Source organism: Oncorhynchus kisutch, unplaced genomic scaffold (genome assembly GCF_002021735.2).
Source record: "Oncorhynchus kisutch isolate 150728-3 unplaced genomic scaffold, Okis_V2 scaffold3988, whole genome shotgun sequence".
Classification (NCBI taxonomy): domain Eukaryota; kingdom Metazoa; phylum Chordata; class Actinopteri; order Salmoniformes; family Salmonidae; genus Oncorhynchus; species Oncorhynchus kisutch.
In genome coordinates this window covers 313,606-337,642 of record NW_022265933.1, presented here as the reverse complement: position 1 = coordinate 337,642, position 24,037 = coordinate 313,606, and the positions used below count along the sequence as shown (strand labels likewise).

The 24,037-nt window shown below is 44.7% G+C and overlaps 1 protein-coding gene across 5 annotated transcripts in view; it reads right to left on the bottom strand.

The window, feature by feature from the left end:
* The window catches only part of LOC109886141 (globoside alpha-1,3-N-acetylgalactosaminyltransferase 1), a 53,404-nt gene extending 30,167 nt beyond the window's left edge, over positions 1-23,237 (bottom strand). For 4 of the 5 annotated variants that reach the window (XR_004209463.1, XR_004209465.1, XR_004209464.1 and 1 more), the window contains exons 1-3: positions 23,055-23,237; positions 17,149-17,187; positions 17,006-17,065 (exon numbers count right to left, since the gene is read on the bottom strand). Coding sequence is in view for 2 of the 5 variants with exons in the window: in XM_031821524.1 (XP_031677384.1) it covers positions 17,006-17,065; positions 17,149-17,187; positions 23,055-23,125 (170 nt within the window). In the remaining 3 variants the exon portion in view is untranslated. The remainder of the gene's footprint in view (positions 1-17,005; positions 17,066-17,148; positions 17,188-23,054) is intronic. The other variant, XM_031821523.1, reaches the window with a different exon arrangement.
* Positions 23,238-24,037: the final 800 nt, after the last annotated feature.

Genomic DNA, 24,037 nt, shown 5'->3' with positions numbered 1-24,037 from the left:
ACTCCAGTTATGAATGTGTCTGCCTCTGCCATATGGACTCATTGTATGATACATGGTTATAACATCTACAGAAAAGACAGAAATGCCAATGGGGGCAGTGTTGCAGATTATATTCAGAAACACATTCCTGTAAAGATTAGAGAGGATCTCATGTTAAATAATCTAATATGGCTACAGGTTCATCTGCCTCACCTAATGCCCATTATGTTGGGAAGCTGCTATAGACCAAGTGTTAACAGTCAGTATCTGGAAAACATGTGTGAAATGCTTGATAATGTATGTGATATCAACTGAGATGTATAATTTCTGGGTGACTACTGACTGGCTTTCATAAAGCTGCCCACTCAAGAAAACATTTAAAACGTTAAATCAGTGCCTGCAACCTGGTTCAGGTAATCAGTCAACCTACCAGGGTAGTTACAAACAGCACAGGAATTAAATCATTAACATGTACTGATCCCATTTATACTAATGCTGCAGAAATTTGATTTAAAGCAGTATCCACATCCATAGGATGTAGTAATACCAATATAAACTCAGCAAAAAAAGATAAGATAATTCATAAAAATCCAAAAGACTTCACAGATCTTCATTGTAGGGTTTAAACACTGTTTCACTGATTATTCAAGGAACCAAAAACATTTAACGAACATGCACTTGTGGAACGGTCGTTAAGACACCAACAGCTTACAGACGTTAGGCAATTAAGGTCACAGTTATGAAAACTTAGGCTACTAAAGGAGGCCGTTCTACTGACTCTGAAAACCACCAAAAGAAAGATGCCCAGGGTCCCTGCTCATCTGTGTGAACGTGCCTTAGACATGCTGCAAGGAGGCATGAGGACTACAGATGTAGCCAGGGCAATAAATTGCAATGTGCGTACTGTGATACACCTAAGACAGCGCTACAGGCAGGATGGACAGCTGATCGTCCTCGCCGTGGCAGACCACGTGTAACAACACCTGCACAGGATCGGTACATCCAAACATCACACCTGGTACAGGATGGCAACAACAACTGCCCGAGTTACACCAGGAACGCACAATCCCTCCATCAGTGCTCAGACTGTCCGCAATAGCTTGAGAGAGGCTGGACTTAGGGCTTGAAGGCATGTGGGCACTAACCCACCGTCGCTGGCCAAGACAGGACTGGCAAAAAGTGCTCTTCATCAACGAGACATGGTTTTTGTCACACCAGGGGTGATGTTCGGATTCACATTTATCGTAGAAGGAATGAACGTTACACCGAGGTCTGTACTCTGGAGCGGGATCAATTTGGAGGTGGAGTGTCCATCATGGTCTAGGGCGCTGTGTCACAGCATCATCGGACTGAGCTTGTTGTCTTTGCAGGCAACCTCCCCGCTGTGCGTTACAGGGAAGACATCCTCCTCCCTCATGTGGTACCCTTCCTGCAGGCTCATCCAGACATGACCCTCCAGCATGACAATGCCACCAGCCATACTGCTCGTTAGGATCTGATCTCAACTTGGATGTCGGCCCACCACCTCAAGCTCAACCTCGGCAAGACGGAGCAGCTCTTCCTCCCGGTGGAAGGTCCGCACCCTCAAAGACCTCTCCATCATGGGGTGGCAGCGTAGCCTAGTGGTTAGAGCGTTGGACTAGCAACTAGAAATTCTTCAGTTCATGTCACTGCAATTGGGAGGGTGACACTGTGGAGTAGTCAACCACGATTTTTAATTTAATTTTTTACCTTTATTTTACCAGGCAAGTCAGTTAAGATCAGTTCTTATTTTCAATGACGGCCTAGGAACAGTGGGTTAACTGCCTTGTTCAGGGGCAGAACGACAGATTTGTACCTTGTCAGCTCGGGGGTTTGAACTCAGGTGTTCAAACCCCCGAGCTGACAAGGTACAAATCTGTACCAAATCTGTCGTTCTGCCCCTGAACAAGGCAGTTAACCCACTGTTCCTAGGCCGTCATTGAAAATAAGAATGTGTTCTTAACTGACTTGCCTGGTAAAATAAAGGTTAAAAAATTAAATTAAAAATCATGGTTGACTACTCCACAGTGTCACCCTCCCAATTGCAGTGACATGAACTGAAGAATTTCTAAAAATAATATGATGTCAGAGCTCGAAAGACAGGGAAAAGCACCTGCAATTTGTGGCTGTGGTTGACATGTTGAACAGGTGAATAACATTATCGCAGACTGACGCGTTCCAGACTTTGCGATCCTGGAACCATGGCAACATTTGTGTTCTTTCCGTTAGGTGTGGATTGCATCAAAAATGTCATAATTGTTTCATTAGGAAACATCAGCCATCGAGAGTGAAAACTTTACACTGCAAAGCGACTTCCAAATCAAATCGAGGGCATCAACACTTTCGGAACCTTATCGTGGAGGAGAAATATCCAAACATCAGAAAAGTTGCCATGTACTTGACAGCATATTTTGGATCTAACTAGCTTTGTGAGTCAGCACTTTCAGACATGAAGATCATCATGGTGTTTACCTACGGAGCAGCAGGAGGGCCTGCCCCTCCCTACCACTACAAGACCATGGTGTTTACCTACGGAGCAGCAGGAGGGCCTGCCCCTACCTACCACTACTAGACCATGGTGTTTACCTACGGAGCAGCAGGAGGGCCTGCCCCTCCCTACCACTACAAGACCATGGTGTTTACCTACGGAACAGCAGGAGGACCTGCCCCCCCCTACCACTACAAGACCATGGTGTTTACCTACGGAACAGCAGGAGGACCTGCCCCTCCCTACCACTACAAGACCATGGTGTTTACCTACAGAACAGCAGGAGGACCTGCCCCTCCCTACCACTACCAGACCATGGTGTTTACCTACGGAGCAGCAGGAGGGCCTGCCCCTCCCTACCACTACAAGACCATGGTGTTTACCTACGGAACAGCAGGAGGACCTGCCCCCCCCTACCACTACAAGACCATGGTGTTTACCTACGGAACAGCAGGAGGACCTGCCCCTCCCTACCACTACCAGACCATGGTGTTTACCTACAGAACAGCAGGAGGACCTGCCCCTCCCTACCACTACCAGACCATGGTGTTTACCTACGGAACAGCAGGAGGACCTGCCCCTCCCTACCACTACCAGACCATGGTGTTTACCTATGGAACAGCAGGAGGACCTGCCCCCCCCCCTACCACTACCAGACCATGGTGTTTACCTACAGAACAGCAGGAGGACCTGCCCCTCCCTACCACTACAAGACCATGGTGTTTACCTATGGAACAGCAGGAGGAAATGCCCATCCCTACCTTCAGGCTACCCTACACCCCAACCAAAGCACTCCATTATGCCACCTCAGGTCTCTTGGCCCTCCCACCCCTGAGCTTCCGCTCAGCCCAGTCCAAACTCTCCTCTGACCTGTCACCCCAATGGTGGAACCAGCTTCACCCTAAAACAGGGACAGCAGAGTCCCTGCCCATCTTCTGAAAACATCTGAAACCCTACGTCTTCAAACAGCATCTTAAATAATCCTTCTCCTCACCTGGACCCCCCCCCCCCATCCCCCATTCTAGCTCTGACTCTACTAACAGCTATGTTATTGAGGAAAAATGTACTTACTATGACTGAGATATGTGGTTGTCCCACCTAGCTATCTGGAGATGAATGTATTGACTATGACTGTGATATGTGGTTGTCCCACCTATCTATCCAGAGATGAATGTACTGACTATGACTGTGATATGTGGTTGTCCCACCTATCTATCTGAAGATGAATGTACTGACTATGACTGTGATATGTGGTTGTCCCACCTATCTATCTGAAGATGAATGTACTGACTATGACTGAGATATGTGGTTGTCCCACCTAGCTATCTGAAGATGAATGTACTGACTATGACTGAGATATGTGGTTGTCCCACCTAGCTATCTGTAGATGAATGTACTGACTATGACTGAGATATGTGGTTGTCCCACCTAGCTATCTGTAGATGAATGCAATAACTGTAAGTCAATCTAGATAAGAGCGTCTGCTAAATGAGTGACATGTGAAATGTAAAAATGTGCACCAAAGCTAAAAAAGTGCATCTTTAGTGTACATGGGATATGCTAGTGACATTACTATTTGCAATTATCTTTCGGTGACGCTACAAGTACACCGAATGTGTATAGAGAACACTCGAATACTATCTGACAAGTACAGTTTAAGGTGGGTAGATAAGGTAGGTATTTAACACGTTTAGGTGGGTAGATAAGGTGGGTATTTAACACGTTTAGGTGGGTAGATAAGGTGGGTATTTAACACGTTTAGGTGGGTAGATAAGGTGGGTATTTAACACGTTTAGGTGGGTAGATAAGGTGGGTATTTAACACGTTTAGGTGGGTAGATAAGGTGGGTATTAAACACGTTTAGGTGGGTCACTTTACTCAGTACACTTAGTTGAACAGGAAACAGTATTGTTACATCACTTTAATTCAACTTCAATTTATTTAGTACAGATTTAGTTATTCCAAAATAACACAATTTACTTACACACATAGTACATGCATAGTAATTACATAAAATATAGAAACATACATACCCCAGAAGCAAAACAATTCCAACAATGAGAAGGAGAACAAACTGCTTTGCATTTGAACTGAAATGATACATTATTCCTCTAATAGTGTCAGCAAATAGAAGAACTAGAAGCAATTTCCAATCAAACGAAGATCTCTCCAATGAAACCTTTGGATCTCTTCAGCGAGCCTACGCAAATGAGGGGGAGGAGCCTCAGCCCTTTGAACTGTACCTCCATATGGACACACATCACCACGGTAACCCACACCCAAACCAGAAGTAACCTGAAAATACAGTCCTTTACCAACCAACCCTAACCAGTTGTACATGTAGTATCCATCCAAATAAGATAGTAAAGTCAAATAAGGTCAAATATGACCAAATAAGGTCAAATATGACCAAATAAGGTCAAATATGACCAAATAAGGTCAAAAAAGGCCTCATATTTAGCATGAATTAGGATTCCTAATTAGCTATTCTTCTCGGGAAGCAAACAGGAAATAACACAACAAATCCATAACATACATAATACACAGAGCACTACATTTACATTACAATGTAGTCATCTATCAGACTCTCCCATTGATTGGTCACAAGTATAATAGTAAATAACTCTTTCAACAGTAAGTCAACCGAGAACTTAGGACCAAGTAAAAGTGATTTGTTGTCAGTTAAAAAGTCAGATATCAAATGTACATTGACTTTTGTTTGCAAAATACAGGTTTCTCTACCTGGCCATATCACCCTTAACCCAGTCTCATGTGCTCTTACAGGGACAGACAAAATACAGGTTTCTGTACCTGGCCATATCACCCTTAACCCAGTCTCATGTGCTCTTACAGGGACAGACAAAATACAGGTTTCTCTACCTGGCCATATCACCCTTAACCCAGTCTCATGTGCTCTTACAGGGAAAGACAAAATACAGGTTTCTCTACCTGGCCATATCACCCTTAACCCAGTCTCATGTGCTCTTACAGGGACAGACAAAATACAGGTTTCTCTACCTGGCCATATCACCCTTAACCCAGTCTCATGTGCTCTTACAGGGACAGACAAAATACAGGTTTCTGTACCTGGCCATATCACCCTTAACCCAGTCTCATGTGCTCTTACAGGGACAGACAAAATACAGGTTTCTCTACCTGGCCATATCACCCTTAACCCAGTCTCATGTGCTCTTACAGGGACAGACAAAATACAGGTTTCTCTACCTGGCCATATCACCCTTAACCCAGTCTCATGTGCTCTTACAGGGACAGACAAAATACAGGTTTCTCTACCTGGCCATATCACCCTTAACCCAGTCTCATGTGCTCTTACAGGGACAGACAAAATACAGGTTTCTCTACCTGGCCATATCACCCTTAACCCAGTCTCATGTGCTCTTACAGGGACAGACAAAATACAGGTTTCTCTACCTGGCCATATCACCCTTAACCCAGTCTCATGTGCTCTTACAGGGACAGGCAAAATACAGGTTTCTCTACCTGGCCATATCACCCTTAACCCAGTCTCATGTGCTCTTACAGGGACAGACAAAATACAGGTTTCTGTACCTGGCCATATCACCCTTAACCCAGTCTCATGTGCTCTTACAGGGACAGACAAAATACAGGTTTCTCTACCTGGCCATATCACCCTTAACCCAGTCTCATGTGCTCTTACAGGGACAGACAAAATACAGGTTTCTCTACCTGGCCATATCACCCTTAACCCAGTCTCATGTGCTCTTACAGGGACAGACAAAATACAGGTTTCTCTACCTGGCCATATCACCCTTAACCCAGTCTCATGTGCTCTTACAGGGACAGACAAAATACAGGTTTCTCTACCTGGCCATATCACCCTTAACCCAGTCTCATGTGCTCTTACAGGGACAGACAAAATACAGGTTTCTCTACCTGGCCATATCACCCTTAACCCAGTCTCATGTGCTCTTACAGGGACAGACAAAATACAGGTTTCTCTACCTGGCCATATCACCCTTAACCCAGTCTCATGTGCTCTTACAGGGACAGACAAAATACAGGTTTCTCTACCTGGCCATATCACCCTTAACCCAGTCTCATGTGCTCTTACAGGGACAGACAAAATACAGGTTTCTCTACCTGGCCATATCACCCTTAACCCAGTCTCATGTGCTCTTACAGGGACAGACAAAATACAGGTTTCTCTACCTGGCCATATCACCCTTAACCCAGTCTCATGTGCTCTTACAGGGACAGACAAAATACAGGTTTCTCTACCTGGCCATATCACCCTTAACCCAGTCTCATGTGCTCTTACAGGGACAGACAAAATACAGGTTTCTCTACCTGGCCATATCACCCTTAACCCAGTCTCATGTGCTCTTACAGGGACAGACAAAATACAGGTTTCTCTACCTGGCCATATCACCCTTAACCCAGTCTCATGTGCTCTTACAGGGACAGACAAAATACAGGTTTCTCTACCTGGCCATATCACCCTTAACCCAGTCTCATGTGCTCTTACAGGGACAGACAAAATACAGGTTTCTCTACCTGGCCATATCACCCTTAACCCAGTCTCATGTGCTCTTACAGGGACAGACAAAATACAGGTTTCTCTACCTGGCCATATCACCCTTAACCCAGTCTCATGTGCTCTTACAGGGACAGACAAAATACAGGTTTCTCTACCTGGCCATATCACCCTTAACCCAGTCTCATGTGCTCTTACAGGGACAGACAAAATACAGGTTTCTCTACCTGGCCATATCACCCTTAACCCAGTCTCATGTGCTCTTACAGGGACAGACAAAATACAGGTTTCTGTACCTGGCCATATCACCCTTAACCCAGTCTCATGTGCTCTTACAGGGACAGACAAAATACAGGTTTCTCTACCTGGCCATATCACCCTTAACCCAGTCTCATGTGCTCTTACAGGGACAGACAAAATACAGGTTTCTGTACCTGGCCATATCACCCTTAACCCAGTCTCATGTGCTCTTACAGGGACAGGCAAAATACAGGTTTCTCTACCTGGCCATATCACCCTTAACCCAGTCTCATGTGCTCTTACAGGGACAGACAAAATACAGGTTTCTCTACCTGGCCATATCACCCTTAACCCAGTCTCATGTGCTCTTACAGGGACAGACAAAATACAGGTTTCTCTACCTGGCCATATCACCCTTAACCCAGTCTCATGTGCTCTTACAGGGACAGACAAAATACAGGTTTCTGTACCTGGCCATATCACCCTTAACCCAGTCTCATGTGCTCTTACAGGGACAGACAAAATACAGGTTTCTCTACCTGGCCATATCACCCTTAACCCAGTCTCATGTGCTCTTACAGGGACAGACAAAATACAGGTTTCTCTACCTGGCCATATCACCCTTAACCCAGTCTCATGTGCTCTTACAGGGACAGACAAAATACAGGTTTCTGTACCTGGCCATATCACCCTTAACCCAGTCTCATGTGCTCTTACAGGGACAGACAAAATACAGGTTTCTCTACCTGGCCATATCACCCTTAACCCAGTCTCATGTGCTCTTACAGGGACAGACAAAATACAGGTTTCTCTACCTGGCCATATCACCCTTAACCCAGTCTCATGTGCTCTTACAGGGACAGACAAAATACAGGTTTCTCTACCTGGCCATATCACCCTTAACCCAGTCTCATGTGCTCTTACAGGGACAGACAAAATACAGGTTTCTCTACCTGGCCATATCACCCTTAACCCAGTCTCATGTGCTCTTACAGGGACAGACATTGCATCATTTTACTGGCCCCATTAAGGTGTCTGTGAGATCACAGGCAGTGCCATTGAGGACTTCTCCATTTTGTTCTTCTTTTACTTCTATGAGGTGGTAAACTAACTGAAAGGGTGCACACTGCCCCCTGGAGGGTGTTGTCTGAACAGGTACAAAGCCACGGTTGGTGATTTACTGTATTTCCCCTCTCTCCATCTCCTGGGTTAACCAGCTCCATCCCTCTCTCCCTCTCTCCATCTCCTGGGTTAACCAGCTCCATCCCTCTCTCCCTCTCTCCATCTCCTGGGTTAACCAGCTCCATCCCTCTCTCCCTCTCTCCATCTCCTGGGTTAACCAGCTCCATCCCTCTCTCCCTCTCTCCATCTCCTGGGTTAACCAGCTCCATCCCTCTCTCCATCTCCTGGGTTAACCAGCTCTCTCCCTCTCTCCCTCTCTCCATCTCCTGGGTTAACCAGCTCCATCCCTCTCTCCATCTCTCCATCTCCTGGGTTAACCAGCTCCATCCCTCTCTCCCTCTCTCCATCTCCTGGGTTAACCAGCTCTCTCCCTCTCTCCATCTCCTGGGTTAACCAGCTCCATCCCTCTCTCCCTCTCTCCATCTCCTGGGTTAACCAGCTCCATCCCTCTCTCCCTCTCTCCATCTCCTGGGTTAACCAGCTCCATCCCTCTCTCCCTCTCTCCATCTCCTGGGTTAACCAGCTCCATCCCTCTCTCCCTCTCTCCATCTCCTGGGTTAACCAACTCCATCCCTCTCTCCCTCTCTCCATCTCCTGGGTTAACCAGCTCCATCCCTCTCTCCCTCTCTCCATCTCCTGGGTTAACCAGCTCCATCCCTCTCTCCCTCTCTCCATCTCCTGGGTTAACCAGCTCCATCCCTCTCTCCCTCTCTCCATCTCCTGGGTTAACCAGCTCCATCCCTCTCTCCATCTCCTGGGTTAACCAGCTCCATCCCTCTCTCCCTCTCTCCATCTCCTGGGTTAACCAGCTCCATCCCTCTCTCCCTCTCTCCATCTCCTGGGTTAACCAGCTCCATCCCTCTCTCCATCTCCTGGGTTAACCAGCTCCATCCCTCTCTCCCTCTCTCCATCTCTTTGGGTTAACCAGCTCTCTCCCTCTCTCCCTCTCTCCATCTCCTGGGTTAACCAGGTCTCTCCCTCTCTCCCTCTCTCCATCTCCTGGGTTAACCAGCTCCATCCCTCTCTCCCTCTCTCCATCTCCTGGGTTAACCAGCTCTCTCCCTCTCTCCCTCTCTCCATCTCCTGGGTTAACCAGCTCCATCCCTCTCTCCCTCTCTCCATCTCCTGGGTTAACCAGCTCCATCCCTCTCTCCCTCTCTCCATCTCCTGGGTTAACCAGCTCCATCCCTCTCTCCCTCTCTCCATCTCCTGGGTTAACCAGCTCCATCCCTCTCTCCCTCTCTCCATCTCCTGGGTTAACCAGCTCCATCCCTCTCTCCATCTCCTGGGTTAACCAGCTCTCTCCCTCTCTCCCTCTCTCCATCTCCTGGGTTAACCAGCTCCATCCCTCTCTCCATCTCTCCATCTCCTGGGTTAACCAGCTCCATCCCTCTCTCCCTCTCTCCATCTCCTGGGTTAACCAGCTCTCTCCCTCTCTCCATCTCCTGGGTTAACCAGCTCCATCCCTCTCTCCCTCTCTCCATCTCCTGGGTTAACCAGCTCCATCCCTCTCTCCCTCTCTCCATCTCCTGGGTTAACCAGCTCCATCCCTCTCTCCCTCTCTCCATCTCCTGGGTTAACCAGCTCCATCCCTCTCTCCCTCTCTCCATCTCCTGGGTTAACCAACTCCATCCCTCTCTCCCTCTCTCCATCTCCTGGGTTAACCAGCTCCATCCCTCTCTCCCTCTCTCCATCTCCTGGGTTAACCAGCTCCATCCCTCTCTCCCTCTCTCCATCTCCTGGGTTAACCAGCTCCATCCCTCTCTCCCTCTCTCCATCTCCTGGGTTAACCAGCTCCATCCCTCTCTCCCTCTCTCCATCTCCTGGGTTAACCAGCTCCATCCCTCTCTCCCTCTCTCCATCTCCTGGGTTAACCAGCTCCATCCCTCTCTCCATCTCCTGGGTTAACCAGCTCCATCCCTCTCTCCCTCTCTCCATCTCCTGGGTTAACCAGCTCCATCCCTCTCTCCCTCTCTCCATCTCCTGGGTTAACCAGCTCCATCCCTCTCTCCCTCTGTCCATCTCCTGGGTTAACCAGCTCCATCCCTCTCTCCCTCTCTCCATCTCCTGGGTTAACCAGCTCCATCCCTCTCTCCCTCTCTCCATCTCCTGGGTTAACCAGCTCCATCCCTCTCTCCATCTCCTGGGTTAACCAGCTCCATCCCTCTCTCCCTCTCTCCATCTCCTGGGTTAACCAGCTCCATCCCTCTCTCCCTCTCTCCATCTCCTGGGTTAACCAGCTCCATCCCTCTCTCCCTCTCTCCATCTCCTGGGTTAACCAGCTCCATCCCTCTCTCCCTCTCTCCATCTCCTGGGCTAACCAGCTCCATCCCTCTCTCCCTCTCTCCATCTCCTGGGTTAACCAGCTCCATCCCTCTCTCCCTCTCTCCATCTCCTGGGTTAACCAGCTCCATCCCTCTCTCCCTCTCTCCATCTCCTGGGTTAACCAGCTCCATCCCTCTCTCCATCTCCTGGGTTAACCAGCTCCATCCCTCTCTCCCTCTCTCCATCTCCTGGGTTAACCAGCTCCATCCCTCTCTCCCTCTCTCCATCTCCTGGGTTAACCAGCTCCATCCCTCTCTCCCTCTCTCCATCTCCTGGGTTAACCAGCTCCATCCCTCTCTCCCTCTCTCCATCTCCTGGGTTAACCAGCTCCATCCCTCTCTCCCTCTCTCCATCTCCTGGGTTAACCAGCTCCATCCCTCTCTCCCTCTCTCCATCTCCTGGGTTAACCAGCTCCATCCCTCTCTCCCTCTCTCCATCTCCTGGGTTAACCAGCTCCATCCCTCTCTCCCTCTCTCCATCTCCTGGGTTAACCAGCTCCATCCCTCTCTCCATCTCCTGGGTTAACCAGCTCCATCCCTCTCTCCATCTCCTGGGTTAACCAGCTCCATCCCTCTCTCCATCTCCTGGGTTAACCAGCTCCATCCCTCTCTCCCTCTCTCCCTCTCCTGGGTTAACCAGCTCCATCCCTCTCTCCCTCTCTCCCTCTCCTGGGTTAACCAGCTCCATCCCTCTCTCCCTCTCTCCATCTCCTGGGTTAACCAGCTCCATCCCTCTCTCCCTATCCTGGGTTAACCAGCTCCATCCCTCTCTCCCTCTCTCCATCTCCTGGGTTAACCAGCTCCATCCCTCTCTCCCTCTCTCCCTCTCTCCATCTCCTGGGTTAACCAGCTCCATCCCTCTCTCCCTCTCTCCATCTCCTGGGTTAACCAGCTCCATCCCTCTCTCCATTTCCTGGGTTAACTTGCTCCATGCTGTTTGCTTGTGTAATTAAAGTTGCTTGATTTTACATGAACCATGCTAGCTTTGTTAGTTATAGTTTGTCAACATTGTTACGTCCTAATCAAACTATTGATTAATCACAGTTACAGAATCACGCAGACACATTTATTACTTTGTGGAAGTTCACAGCCAAAGTATTTGTATAAACAAACACAAACACTTCCTGGTTCACCTCCACTGTGCATATTAGTATTTGCATAAACAAACACATACACTTCCTGGTTCACCTCCACTGTGTCACGATCTTCGTCAGGAGCGAGAGGTCACAACTCCCTGTCTGGTGGTAATGGGGTTACCTTGGTAACATGTCAGAGGTCACACCTTCCTGTCTGGTGGTAATGGGGTTACCTTGGTAACATGTCAGAGGTCACACCTTCCTGTCTGGTGGTAATGGGGTTACCTTGGTAACATGTCAGAGGTCACACCTTCCTGTCTGGTGGTAATGGGGTTACCTTGGTAACATGTCAGAGGTCACACCTCCCTGTCTGATGGTAATAGGGTTACCTTGGTAACATGTCAGAGGTCACACCTTCCTGTCTGGTGGTAATGGGGTTACCTTGGTAACATGTCAGAGGTCACACATTCCTGTCTGGTGGTAATGGGGTTACCTTGGTAACATGTCAGAGGTCACACCTTCCTGTCTGGTGGTAATGGGGTTACCTTGGTAACATGTCAGAGGTCACACCTTCCTGTCTGATGGTAATAGGGTTACCTTGGTAACATGTCAGAGGTCACACCTCCCTGTCTGTTGGTAATAGGGTTACCTTGGTAACATGTGTCACGATCGTCGTAAGGAGCAGAACAAAAGGCAGCGTGTTCATGATGAAGTTTTTAATTAAAGAAAGCACTGAACAACTGAATACAGCGTGTTCATGATGAAGTTTTTAATTAAAGAAAAGCACTGAACAACTGAATACAGCGTGTTCATGATGAAGTTTTTAATTAAAGAAAGCACTGAACAACTGAATACAGCGTGTTCATGATGAAGTTTTTAATTAAAGAAAATCACTGAACAACTGAATACAGCGTGTTCATGATGAAGTTTTTAATTAAAGAAAATCACTGAACAACTGAATACAGCGTGTTCATGATGAAGTTTTTAATTAAAGAAAGCACTGAACAACTGAATACAAAAACCAATAAAGGAATAACGACCGTGAAGCTATAATGAGAACTGTGCTGAACACAAGCAACTAACATAGACAATCACCCAACAAACAAACAGTGAAACCCAGGCTACCTAAGTATGATTCTCAATCAGAGACAACTAATGACACCTGCCTCTGATTGAGAACCATACTAGGCCCGAAACATAGAAATACCCAAATCATAGAAAAACAAACACAGACTGCCCACCCCAACTCACACCCTGACCATCCTAAATAACGACAAAACAAAGGAAATAAAGGTCAGAACGTGACACAGTCCGGCTTGATCTGTATATCTGTAAACATTGAGATCATAATCAGAACAACACAGTCCAGCTTGATCTGTATATCTGTAAACATTGAGATCATAATCAGAACAACACAGTCCAGCTTGATCTGTATATCTGTAAACATTGAGATCATAATCAGAACAACACAGTCCAGCTTGATCTGTATATCTGTAAACATTGAGATCATAATCAGAACAACACAGTCCAGCTTGATCTGTATATCTGTAAACATTGAGATCATAATCAGAACAACACAGTCCAGCTTGATCTGTATATCTGTAAACATTGAGATCATAATCAGAACAACACAGTCCAGCTTGATCTGTATATCTGTAAACATTGAGATCATAATCAGAACAACACAGTCCGGCTTGATCTGTATATCTGTAAACATTGAGATCATAATCAGAACAACACAGTCCGGCTTGATCTGTATATCTGTAAACATTGAGATCATAATCAGAACAACACAGTCAGGCTTGATCTGTATATCTGTAAACATTGAGATCATAATCAGAACAACACAGTCCGGCTTGATCTGTATATCTGTAAACATTGAGATCATAATCAGAACAACACAGTCCAGCTTGATCTGTATATCTGTAAACATTGAGATCATAATCAGAACAACACAGTCCGGCTTGATCTGTATATCTGTAAACATTGAGATCATAATCAGAACAACACAGTCCGGCTTGATCTGTATATCTGTAAACATTGAGATCATAATCATATGTATCTACTGTATTCTATTCTACTGTATTTACTAACTAGTCACTTAAATAATGTTTACATACTGCTTTACTCATCTCATATGTATATACTGTATTCTATTCTACTGTATTTACTAACTAGTCACTTAAATAATGTTTACATACTGCTTTACTCATCTCATATGTATATACTGTATTCTATTCTACTGTATTTACTAACTAGTCACTTAAATAATGTTTACATACTGCTTTACTCATCTCATATGTATATACTGTATTCTATTCTACTGTATTTACTAACTAGTCACTTAAATAATGTTTACATACTGCTTTACTCATCTCATATGTATCTACTGTATTCTATTCTACTGTATTTACTAACTAGTCACTTAAATAATGTTTACATACTGCTTTACTCATCTCATATGTATATACTGTATTCTATTCTACTGTATTTTAGTCAATGCCACTCTGACAATGCTCATCATAATACCCATATATTTATATATTTCTTAATTCCATAATTGTACTTTTTGATGTGTGTATTGTTGTGAATTGTTAGGTAGTACTGCACTGTTGAGCTAGGAACACAAGCATTTCGCTACACGAATCAATAACATCTGATAAATACGTGTATGTGACCAATAACATTTGATTTGATTGTTAGTGATCGGCATCAATATGGAAACTCTATAGATGTCAGCAAAAAAACAAATTTGAAGCCAAATGTTTTCCTTCCAAGTTTTTTAGCTCATTCCCAAGTAGAAAAGCAGCCTTTTTGATCATTACAATAGTAATAACATTGTATCTAAAAATTATCAAATTAAATTAACCCTGAACACTCAGCTAACTCTCCCAACTTCACACACACACACACATGAGGGGGAAGCGGTAGCAGAGGGAGAACAATATTATAAAGTAGAGAATGCCACATACGTGCAGAAGGTTCATTTGTTTTTCCAAGGAGTCTGATGTTTTCGACAATACAGCCAATCCATTGAGTTGCAACTGTGTCAATGTTTCATTGTCTGTTCACTTCCATGGCTTTGTGAAGTCCAGACAACTGCATGCTGATTGCCCATTTTTTTAAATGACCTTTATTTGACTAGGCAAGTCAGATAAGAAGAAATTCTTAGTTTCAATGACGGCCTAGGAACAGTGGGTTAACTGCCTGTTCAGGGGCAGAATGACAGATTTGTACCTTGTCAGCTCGGGGATTTTAACTTGCAACCTTTCGGTTACTAGTCCAACACTCTAACACTCTAACCACTAGGCTACCCTGCCTAGGCCAATTGTGAATTTTCTGGCAGCCTAACTTTTTCCAAATTTCCAAAAATCTGTTTTTTTTGCTTTGTCATTATGGGGTATCGTGTGTAGGGGGGGAGGGCAATGTAATCCATTTTAGAATGAGGCTGTAATTAAATAAAATGTGTCAAAGGTCAAGGGGCCTTAATACTTCCTGAATACACTGTATATGTAGCCTTAGAAATAAGATTCCGTAAATCAGTAACTTGCTAACATCAGATAACATTCTTTATATTAGCCATTTGTGAGATTCACGTAGATAATTACTTTAATGATACCGCAGTAGCAATACAGGGATATAATATCTACAGAAGAGACAGGAATGCTTATGGGGGAGGTGTTGCTTTATATATTTAGAGCCATTTCCCTGTAATGTTTAGAGAAGATCTCATTTCCAGTGTTATTGATTTGCAGGTTTACCTGCCTCATCTCTATAGGTCACCAAGTGCTAACAGTCAGTACTTAGACAATGTGTGTGAAATGCTCGATAGTATCATCTACACTGATTGAAGTGGATGTAGCAAGTGACATCAATAAGGGATCTGAACTTTCACCTGGATTCCCCTGTCAGTTTATGTCATGGAAAGACATGGTGTCCTTAATGTTTTGTACACTCAGTGTGTAAACGCAACATGTAAAGTGTTGGTTCCGTGTTTCACGAGATGAAAAAAAATACAGGAAATGATCCATGAAAAAGCTTATTTCTTTCAAATGTCTTTACATCCCTGTTGGTGATCATTTCTCGTTTGCCAAGGATATTCCATTCACCTGATAGGTGTTGCATATCAAGAAGCTGATTAAACAATGTGATCATTACACAGGTGCACCTTCTGCTGGGGACAATAAAAGGCCATAGACATGCTGACTGCAGGAATGTCAACCAGAGCTGATGCCAGAAAATGTAATGTTAATTTCTCTACCGTAAGCCGCCTCAAACGGCATTTTAGAGAATCTTACGTCCAATTGGCTGCAGTATTGGTGTAAGCCGAATTAGGAGGAACTGGTACTCACTGAGCAAGCGGTGTGACTTCCGATACACACATGGTTTTGTTCAAGTATTGTAGTTTGTTTGACAATTTTTTTACAATGAGAAAACAACCAAATGGAAAAAATACATTGTAACAAATAACCCTGATTCAACTACAATCTGAGAGAAAATGCCCCACAGACCCTTCGCATGCCATCCGTTAAGTTTGCTACGTTGAAGGCCTTTGAGAGGGTTTTGTGCCTCCAGGGTTTTGTGCCTCCAGGGTTTTGTGCCTCCAGGGTTTTGTGCCTCCAGGGTTTTGTGCCTCCAGGGTTTTGTGCCTCCAGGGTTTTGTGCCTCCAGGGTTTTGTGCCTCCAGGGGTTTGTGCCTCCAGGGTTTTGTGCCTCCAGGGTTTTGTTCCTCCAGGGTTTTGTGCCTCCAGGGTTTTGTGCCTCCAGGGTTTTGTGCCTCCAGGGTTTTGTGCCTCCAGGGTTTTGTGCCTCCAGGGTTTTGTGCCTCCAGGGTTTTGTGCCTCCAGGGTTTTGTGCCTCCAGGGTTTTGTGCCTCCAGGGTTTTGTGCCTCCAGGGTTTTGTGCCTCCAGGGTTTTGTGCCTCCAGGGTTTTGTGCCTCCGGGAACAGTCATGTTTGCTCTTTTTCATAATAGTGTAGGGTAACAGCAATGAACCAATATCACAATATGACTTGTTCATATCCTTATTGGTGCCCACCACTAGTAACTGTGTACAGTACATCTCTGTTATGTAAATTATCTCTGTTAATGATCTAGCGGGTAACATTAAGGAAATAGGAAAGAGCGTTTAGAAGTATCATGACTTGTTGGGAGGATTTCTCCGTTCATATCAACTAACCTGGTGTTCCTCTGGTCCTCATCAACTGGGATATCTTTGTTGGAAGAGTCAAACCAAACCCTGTGAATATGAATCAATCAGAAAATCCATATCACATTATAGCATCATTAGGGTGTAATAAATTAACAGAAACGTGATCTTACCCATTGAGCCTTTCATTGAAGAAGCTGTAGTGAACATACCTTTCGGAAGAGAGGAGAAAATCAATTCAAGTCTGTCATGAAAACATTTAAAGGCCTTATTACCCAAAATGTGCTGCTCACGCTGCTTTTCTTCTACATCCGATTTGCAGCTTGTCTTTGAAGCCTAATTTATACGCTACACAATTAGGCTTCAACGCAACGCAATAATGCAATGAGCTACTGAAAATGGGGATCCAGCTTAGTTGAGTCGAGTTACAAATTATGAGCTGCACAAGTTTACATTATCCTTACATTATCCTTACATTACCTTGGATGTGGTGTGGGCAAAGCCTCATGCATGCTACATGCATGTGTGCATCTATTAACCTGAAGTCCAAACCATAGTGTATAGTGTATATAGTAGTATAGAAATGGAAGCAAGATATTCAAACTATAGAGGACCAGATTGCACACTTGAATAATGCAATGATTTAAAAAAAAGGTGTGAATAAATTTTATTTTTAAAAGGGTTTAATCGTTAGCTATTACGACAACAATGATGTGTTATTATTGCATGGGCATGTGGCCTCAGAGAGACAATGTGTTTCATTTAAAATCACTTTTGGGGAAACAGCACCTTTTGTTATTGTTTTGCTCAGCGTACATATCGTTATCAGTACATATTCTCGTGTTCTATCCTGCGTTCAATGATGTCCGTGGGGGGGTGGGGGGGGACCCTGACTTGGTTTGTTGTTTGCAGTAACTTCTTTGTTGGCAGTTTCAACAATTAAGGATTTCAAGTTTTAAAGGTGAAGCTGAAAAATAGGGGTGGGGTTGTAGATATTAGAAGAATCATGGACGTAATAGGAAAGCCTAGGTGTTGACATGGTCTGTAGAACGTCCAAACCACCACAGAATGTCCGGTCATGAGGTGGATGTCCAGGTTAAGGGGAAGTTTAATGATACACTCTCTATCCAACACCAGTCTTAGTCGAACTTGATGATAGACTCACACATCTAACACCACTCTAACACCACTCTAACACCACTCTAATTATGTTGTTCTATGGAAAGAAAGGAAAGAAATGGAAGTCAGCCTGTTGTTGTGATTCTGGATGGTCGCAATGACAAGAAACTGCCATGTGGGGATACCATGTCTTGAGGTTTTTGAACTGATTTCATGTCAATGCTAATATGGCTACAATTTGCTAGCTAGCTAACCAACAACTGTAACGATGTATATGAGAGAGGAAGAGTGATCATTGTGCTAATGTATATTTGTTTTCAATAAACATTGGAGACAAAATATAGCTTTCATGTTGTCAACAATCTAAGCCAGCGGTTTCCAAACCACGGGTCACAACCCCATATGAAAATGGGGTCAACGGGAGATTTTCCAAAACCCTGGTTGAATTATTATTTTGTATTATGTCGTCTTTGTCTCTCAAAATCATTGTAATTTAACCTTAAGAATCGGAATGAAATGTATTACAATTGAATAGTTAAAATTCAAATACCGACCTTAGATCGTGACAAATTGCCACACTTGACCGTTGCTCTTGAATCATTCCCACGGTGAAAGCCCGCCCGCGCTATGAAACCATACACTTTTGCAGAGACTTTGATATTACCAGCCGCAGTTGAAATGGTAAAAGCAATGTGTAGAAAGGAACAGAAACTACAAACATCAATACCTTTGTCAGATAACACTGTGAAACTAAGAATTGATGGTATAGCTAGCAATCAAGAGGAAACTCTGACTGAACGACTCAAACTCCCCACCTTACGCTCTCCAAATGGACGTTAGCTGTGGGGTCCGAGATGCCCCTGCATTGTCCATTGTTCTCTACATGTCGCGGCATGCTATTCACGAGGACATATTGTTCTGTCTCACGATTCCCGAGCATGAAACTGCACAGGGGATGTTCAGTGTGCTGCGTGGCTATATTGATGACAAACTGATTCCATGGGATCGAATGGTGGGCTTTTGCACAGATGGGGCTCCGTCTATAACGGGATTGGGGCAGGCCTCTAAACTCCAGTTATGAATGTGTCTGCCTCTGCCATATGGACTCATTGTATGATACATGGTTATAACATCTACAGAAAAGACAGAAATGCCAATGGGGGCAGTGTTGCAGATTATATTCAGAAACACATTCCTGTAAAGATTAGAGAGGATCTCATGTTAAATAATGTAATATGGCTACAGGTTCATCTGCCTCACCTAATGCCCATTATGTTGGGAAGCTGCTATAGACCAAGTGTTAACAGTCAGTATCTGGAAAACATGTGTGAAATGCTTGATAATGTATGTGATATCAACTGAGATGTATAATTTCTGGGTGACTACTGACTGGCTTTCATAAAGCTGCCCACTCAAGAAAACATTTAAAACGTTAAATCAGTGCCTGCAACCTGGTTCAGGTAATCAGTCAACCTACCAGGGTAGTTACAAACAGCACAGGAATTAAATCATTAACATGTACTGATCCCATTTATACTAATGCTGCAGAAATTTGATTTAAAGCAGTATCCACATCCATAGGATGTAGTAATACCAATATAAACTCAGCAAAAAAAAAGAAATGTCCCTTTTTCAGGACACTGTCTTTCAAAGATAATTCATAAAAATCCAAAAGACTTCACAGATCTTCATTGTAGGGTTTAAACACTGTTTCACTGATTATTCAAGGAACCAAAAACATTTAACGAACATGCACTTGTGGAACGGTCGTTAAGACACCAACAGCTTACAGACGTTAGGCAATTAAGGTCACAGTTATGAAAACTTAGGCTACTAAAGGAGGCCGTTCTACTGACTCTGAAAACCACCAAAAGAAAGATGCCCAGGGTCCCTGCTCATCTGTGTGAACGTGCCTTAGACATGCTGCAAGGAGGCATGAGGACTACAGATGTAGCCAGGGCAATAAATTGCAATGTGCGTACTGTGATACACCTAAGACAGCGCTACAGGCAGGATGGACAGCTGATCGTCCTCGCCGTGGCAGACCACGTGTAACAACACCTGCACAGGATCGGTACATCCAAACATCACACCTGGTACAGGATGGCAACAACAACTGCCCGAGTTACACCAGGAACGCACAATCCCTCCATCAGTGCTCAGACTGTCCGCAATAGCTTGAGAGAGGCTGGACTTAGGGCTTGAAGGCATGTGGGCACTAACCCACCGTCGCTGGCCAAGACAGGACTGGCAAAAAGTGCTCTTCATCAACGAGACATGGTTTTTGTCACACCAGGGGTGATGTTCGGATTCACATTTATCGTAGAAGGAATGAACGTTACACCGAGGTCTGTACTCTGGAGCGGGATCAATTTGGAGGTGGAGTGTCCATCATGGTCTGGGGCGCTGTGTCACAGCATCATCGGACTGAGCTTGTTGTCTTTGCAGGCAACCTCCCCGCTGTGCGTTACAGGGAAGACATCCTCCTCCCTCATGTGGTACCCTTCCTGCAGGCTCATCCAGACATGACCCTCCAGCATGACAATGCCACCAGCCATACTGCTCGTTAGGATCTGATCTCAACTTGGATGTCGGCCCACCACCTCAAGCTCAACCTCGGCAAGACGGAGCAGCTCTTCCTCCCGGTGGAAGGTCCGCACCCTCAAAGACCTCTCCATCATGGGGTGGCAGCGTAGCCTAGTGGTTAGAGCGTTGGATAACATTATCGCAGACTGACGCGTTCCAGACTTTGCGATCCTGGAACCATGGCAACATTTGTGTTCTTTCCGTTAGGTGTGGATTGCAACAAAAATGTCATAATTGTTTCATTAGGAAACATCAGCCATCGAGAGTGAAAACTTTACACTGCAAAGCGACTTCCAAATCAAATCGAGGGCATCAACACTTTCGGAACCTTATCGTGGAGGAGAAATATCCAAACATCAGAAAAGTTGCCATGTACTTGACAGCATATTTTGGATCTAACTAGCTTTGTGAGTCAGCACTTTCAGACATGAAGATCATCATGGTGTTTACCTACGGAACAGCAGGAGGACCTGCCCCTCCCTACCACTACCAGACCATGGTGTTTACCTACAGAACAGCAGGAGGGCCTGCCCCTCCCTACCACTACCAGACCATGGTGTTTACCTACAGAACAGCAGGAGGACCTGCCCCTCCCTACCACTACAAGACCATGGTGTTTACCTATGGAACAGCAGGAGGACCTGCCCCTCCCTACCACTACCAGACCATGGTGTTTACCTACGGAACAGCAGGAGGACCTGCCCCTCCCTACCACTACCAGACCATGGTGTTTACCTATGGAACAGCAGGAGGACCTGCCCCCCCCCCCTACCACTACCAGACCATGGTGTTTACCTACAGAACAGCAGGAGGACCTGCCCCTCCCTACCACTACCAGACCATGGTGTTTACCTACGGAACAGCAGGAGGACCTGCCCCTCCCTACCACTACAAGACCATGGTGTTTACCTATGGAACAGCAGGAGGAAATGCCCATCCCTACCTTCAGGCTACCCTACACCCCAACCCAAGCACTCCATTATGCCACCTCAGGTCTCTTGGCACTCCCACCCCTGAGCTTCCGCTCAGCCCAGTCCAAACTCTCCTCTGACCTGTCACCCCAATGGTGGAACCAGCTTCACCCTAAAACAGGGACAGCAGAGTCCCTGCCCATCTTCTGAAAACATCTGAAACCCTACGTCTTCAAACAGCATCTTAAATAATCCTTCTCCTCACCTGGACCCCCCCCCCCCCCATCCCCCATTCTAGCTCTGACTCTACTAACAGCTATGTTATTGAGGAAAAATGTACTTACTATGACTGAGATATGTGGTTGTCCCACCTAGCTATCTGAAGATGAATGTACTGACTATGACTGAGATATGTGGTTGTCCCACCTAGCTATCTGAAGATGAATGTACTGACTATGACTGAGATATGTGGTTGTCCCACCTAGCTATCTGGAGATGAATGTACTGACTATGACTGAGATATGTGGTTGTCCCACCTAGCTATCTGAAGATGAATGTACTGACTATGACTGTAATATGTGGTTGTCCCACCTAGCTATCTGTAGATGAATGTACTGACTATGACTGAGATATGTGGTTGTCCCACCTAGCTATCTGGAGATGAATGTATTGACTATGACTGTGATATGTGGTTGTCCCACCTTGCTATCTGAAGATGAATGTACTGACTATGACTGAGATATGTGGTTGTCCCACCTAGCTATCTGTAGATGAATGCAATAACTGTAAGTCAATCTAGATAAGAGCGTCTGCTAAATGAGTGACATGTCAAATGTAAAAATGTGCACCAAAGCTAAAAAAGTGCATCTTTAGTGTACATGGGATATGCTAGTGACATTACTATTTGCAATTATCTTTCGGTGACGCTACAAGTACACCGAATGTGTATAGAGAACACTCGAATACTATCTGACAAGTACAGTTTAAGGTGGGTAGATAAGGTAGGTATTTAACACGTTTAGGTGGGTAGATAAGGTGGGTATTTAACACGTTTAGGTGGGTAGATAAGGTGGGTATTTAACAGTTTAAGGTGGGTAGATAAGGTGGGTATTTAACACGTTTAGGTGGGTAGATAAGGTGGGTATTTAACACGTTTAGGTGGGTAGATAAGGTGGGTATTTAACACGTTTAGGTGTGTAGATAAGGTGGGTATTTAACAGTTTAAGGTGGGTAGATAAGGTGGGTATTTAACACGTTTAGGTGGGTAGATAAGGTGGGTATTAAACACGTTTAGGTGGGTCACTTTACTCAGTACACTTAGTTGAACAGGAAACAGTACTGTTACATCACTTTAATTCAACTTCAATTTATTTAGTACAGATTTAGTTATTCCAAAATAACACAATTTACTTACACACATAGTACACGCATAGTAATTACATAAAATATAGAAACATACATACCCCAGAAGCAAAACAATTCCAACAATGAGAAGGAGAACAAACTGCTTTGCATTTGCACTGAAATGATACATTATTCCTCTAATAGTGTCAGCAAATATTTAGTCCATCCTACACTAGAAGCAATTTCCAATCAAACGAAGATCTCTCCAATGAAACCTTTGGATCTCTTCAGCGAGCCTACGCAAATGAGGGGGAGGAGCCTCAGCCCTTTGAACTGTACCTCCATATGGACACACATCACCACGGTAACCCACACCCAAACCAGAAGTAACCTGAAAATACAGTCCTTTACCAACCAACCCTAACCAGTTGTACATGTAGTATCCATCCAAATAAGAAAGTAAAGTCAAATAAGGTCAAATATGACCAAATAAGGTCAAATATGACCAAATAAGGTCAAATATGACCAAATAAGGTCAAAAAAGGCCTCATATTTAGCATGAATTAGGATTCCTAATTAGCTATTCTTCTCGGGAAGCAAACAGGAAATAACACAACAAATCCATAACATACATAATACACAGAGCACTACATTTACATTACAATGTAGTCATCTATCAGACTCTCCCATTGATTGGTCACAAGTATAATAGTAAATAACTCTTTCAACAGTAAGTCAACCGAGAACTTAGGACCAAGTAAAAGTGATTTGTTGTCAGTTAAAAAGTCAGATATCAAATGTACATTGACTTTTGTTTGCAAAATACAGGTTTCTCTACCTGGCCATATCACCCTTAACCCAGTCTCATGTGCTCTTACAGGGACAGACAAAATACAGGTTTCTCTACCTGGCCATATCACCCTTAACCCAGTCTCATGTGCTCTTACAGGGACAGACAAAATACAGGTTTCTCTACCTGGCCATATCACCCTTAACCCAGTCTCATGTGCTCTTACAGGGACAGACAAAATACAGGTTTCTCTACCTGGCCATATCACCCTTAACCCAGTCTCATGTGCTCTTACAGGGACAGACAAAATAC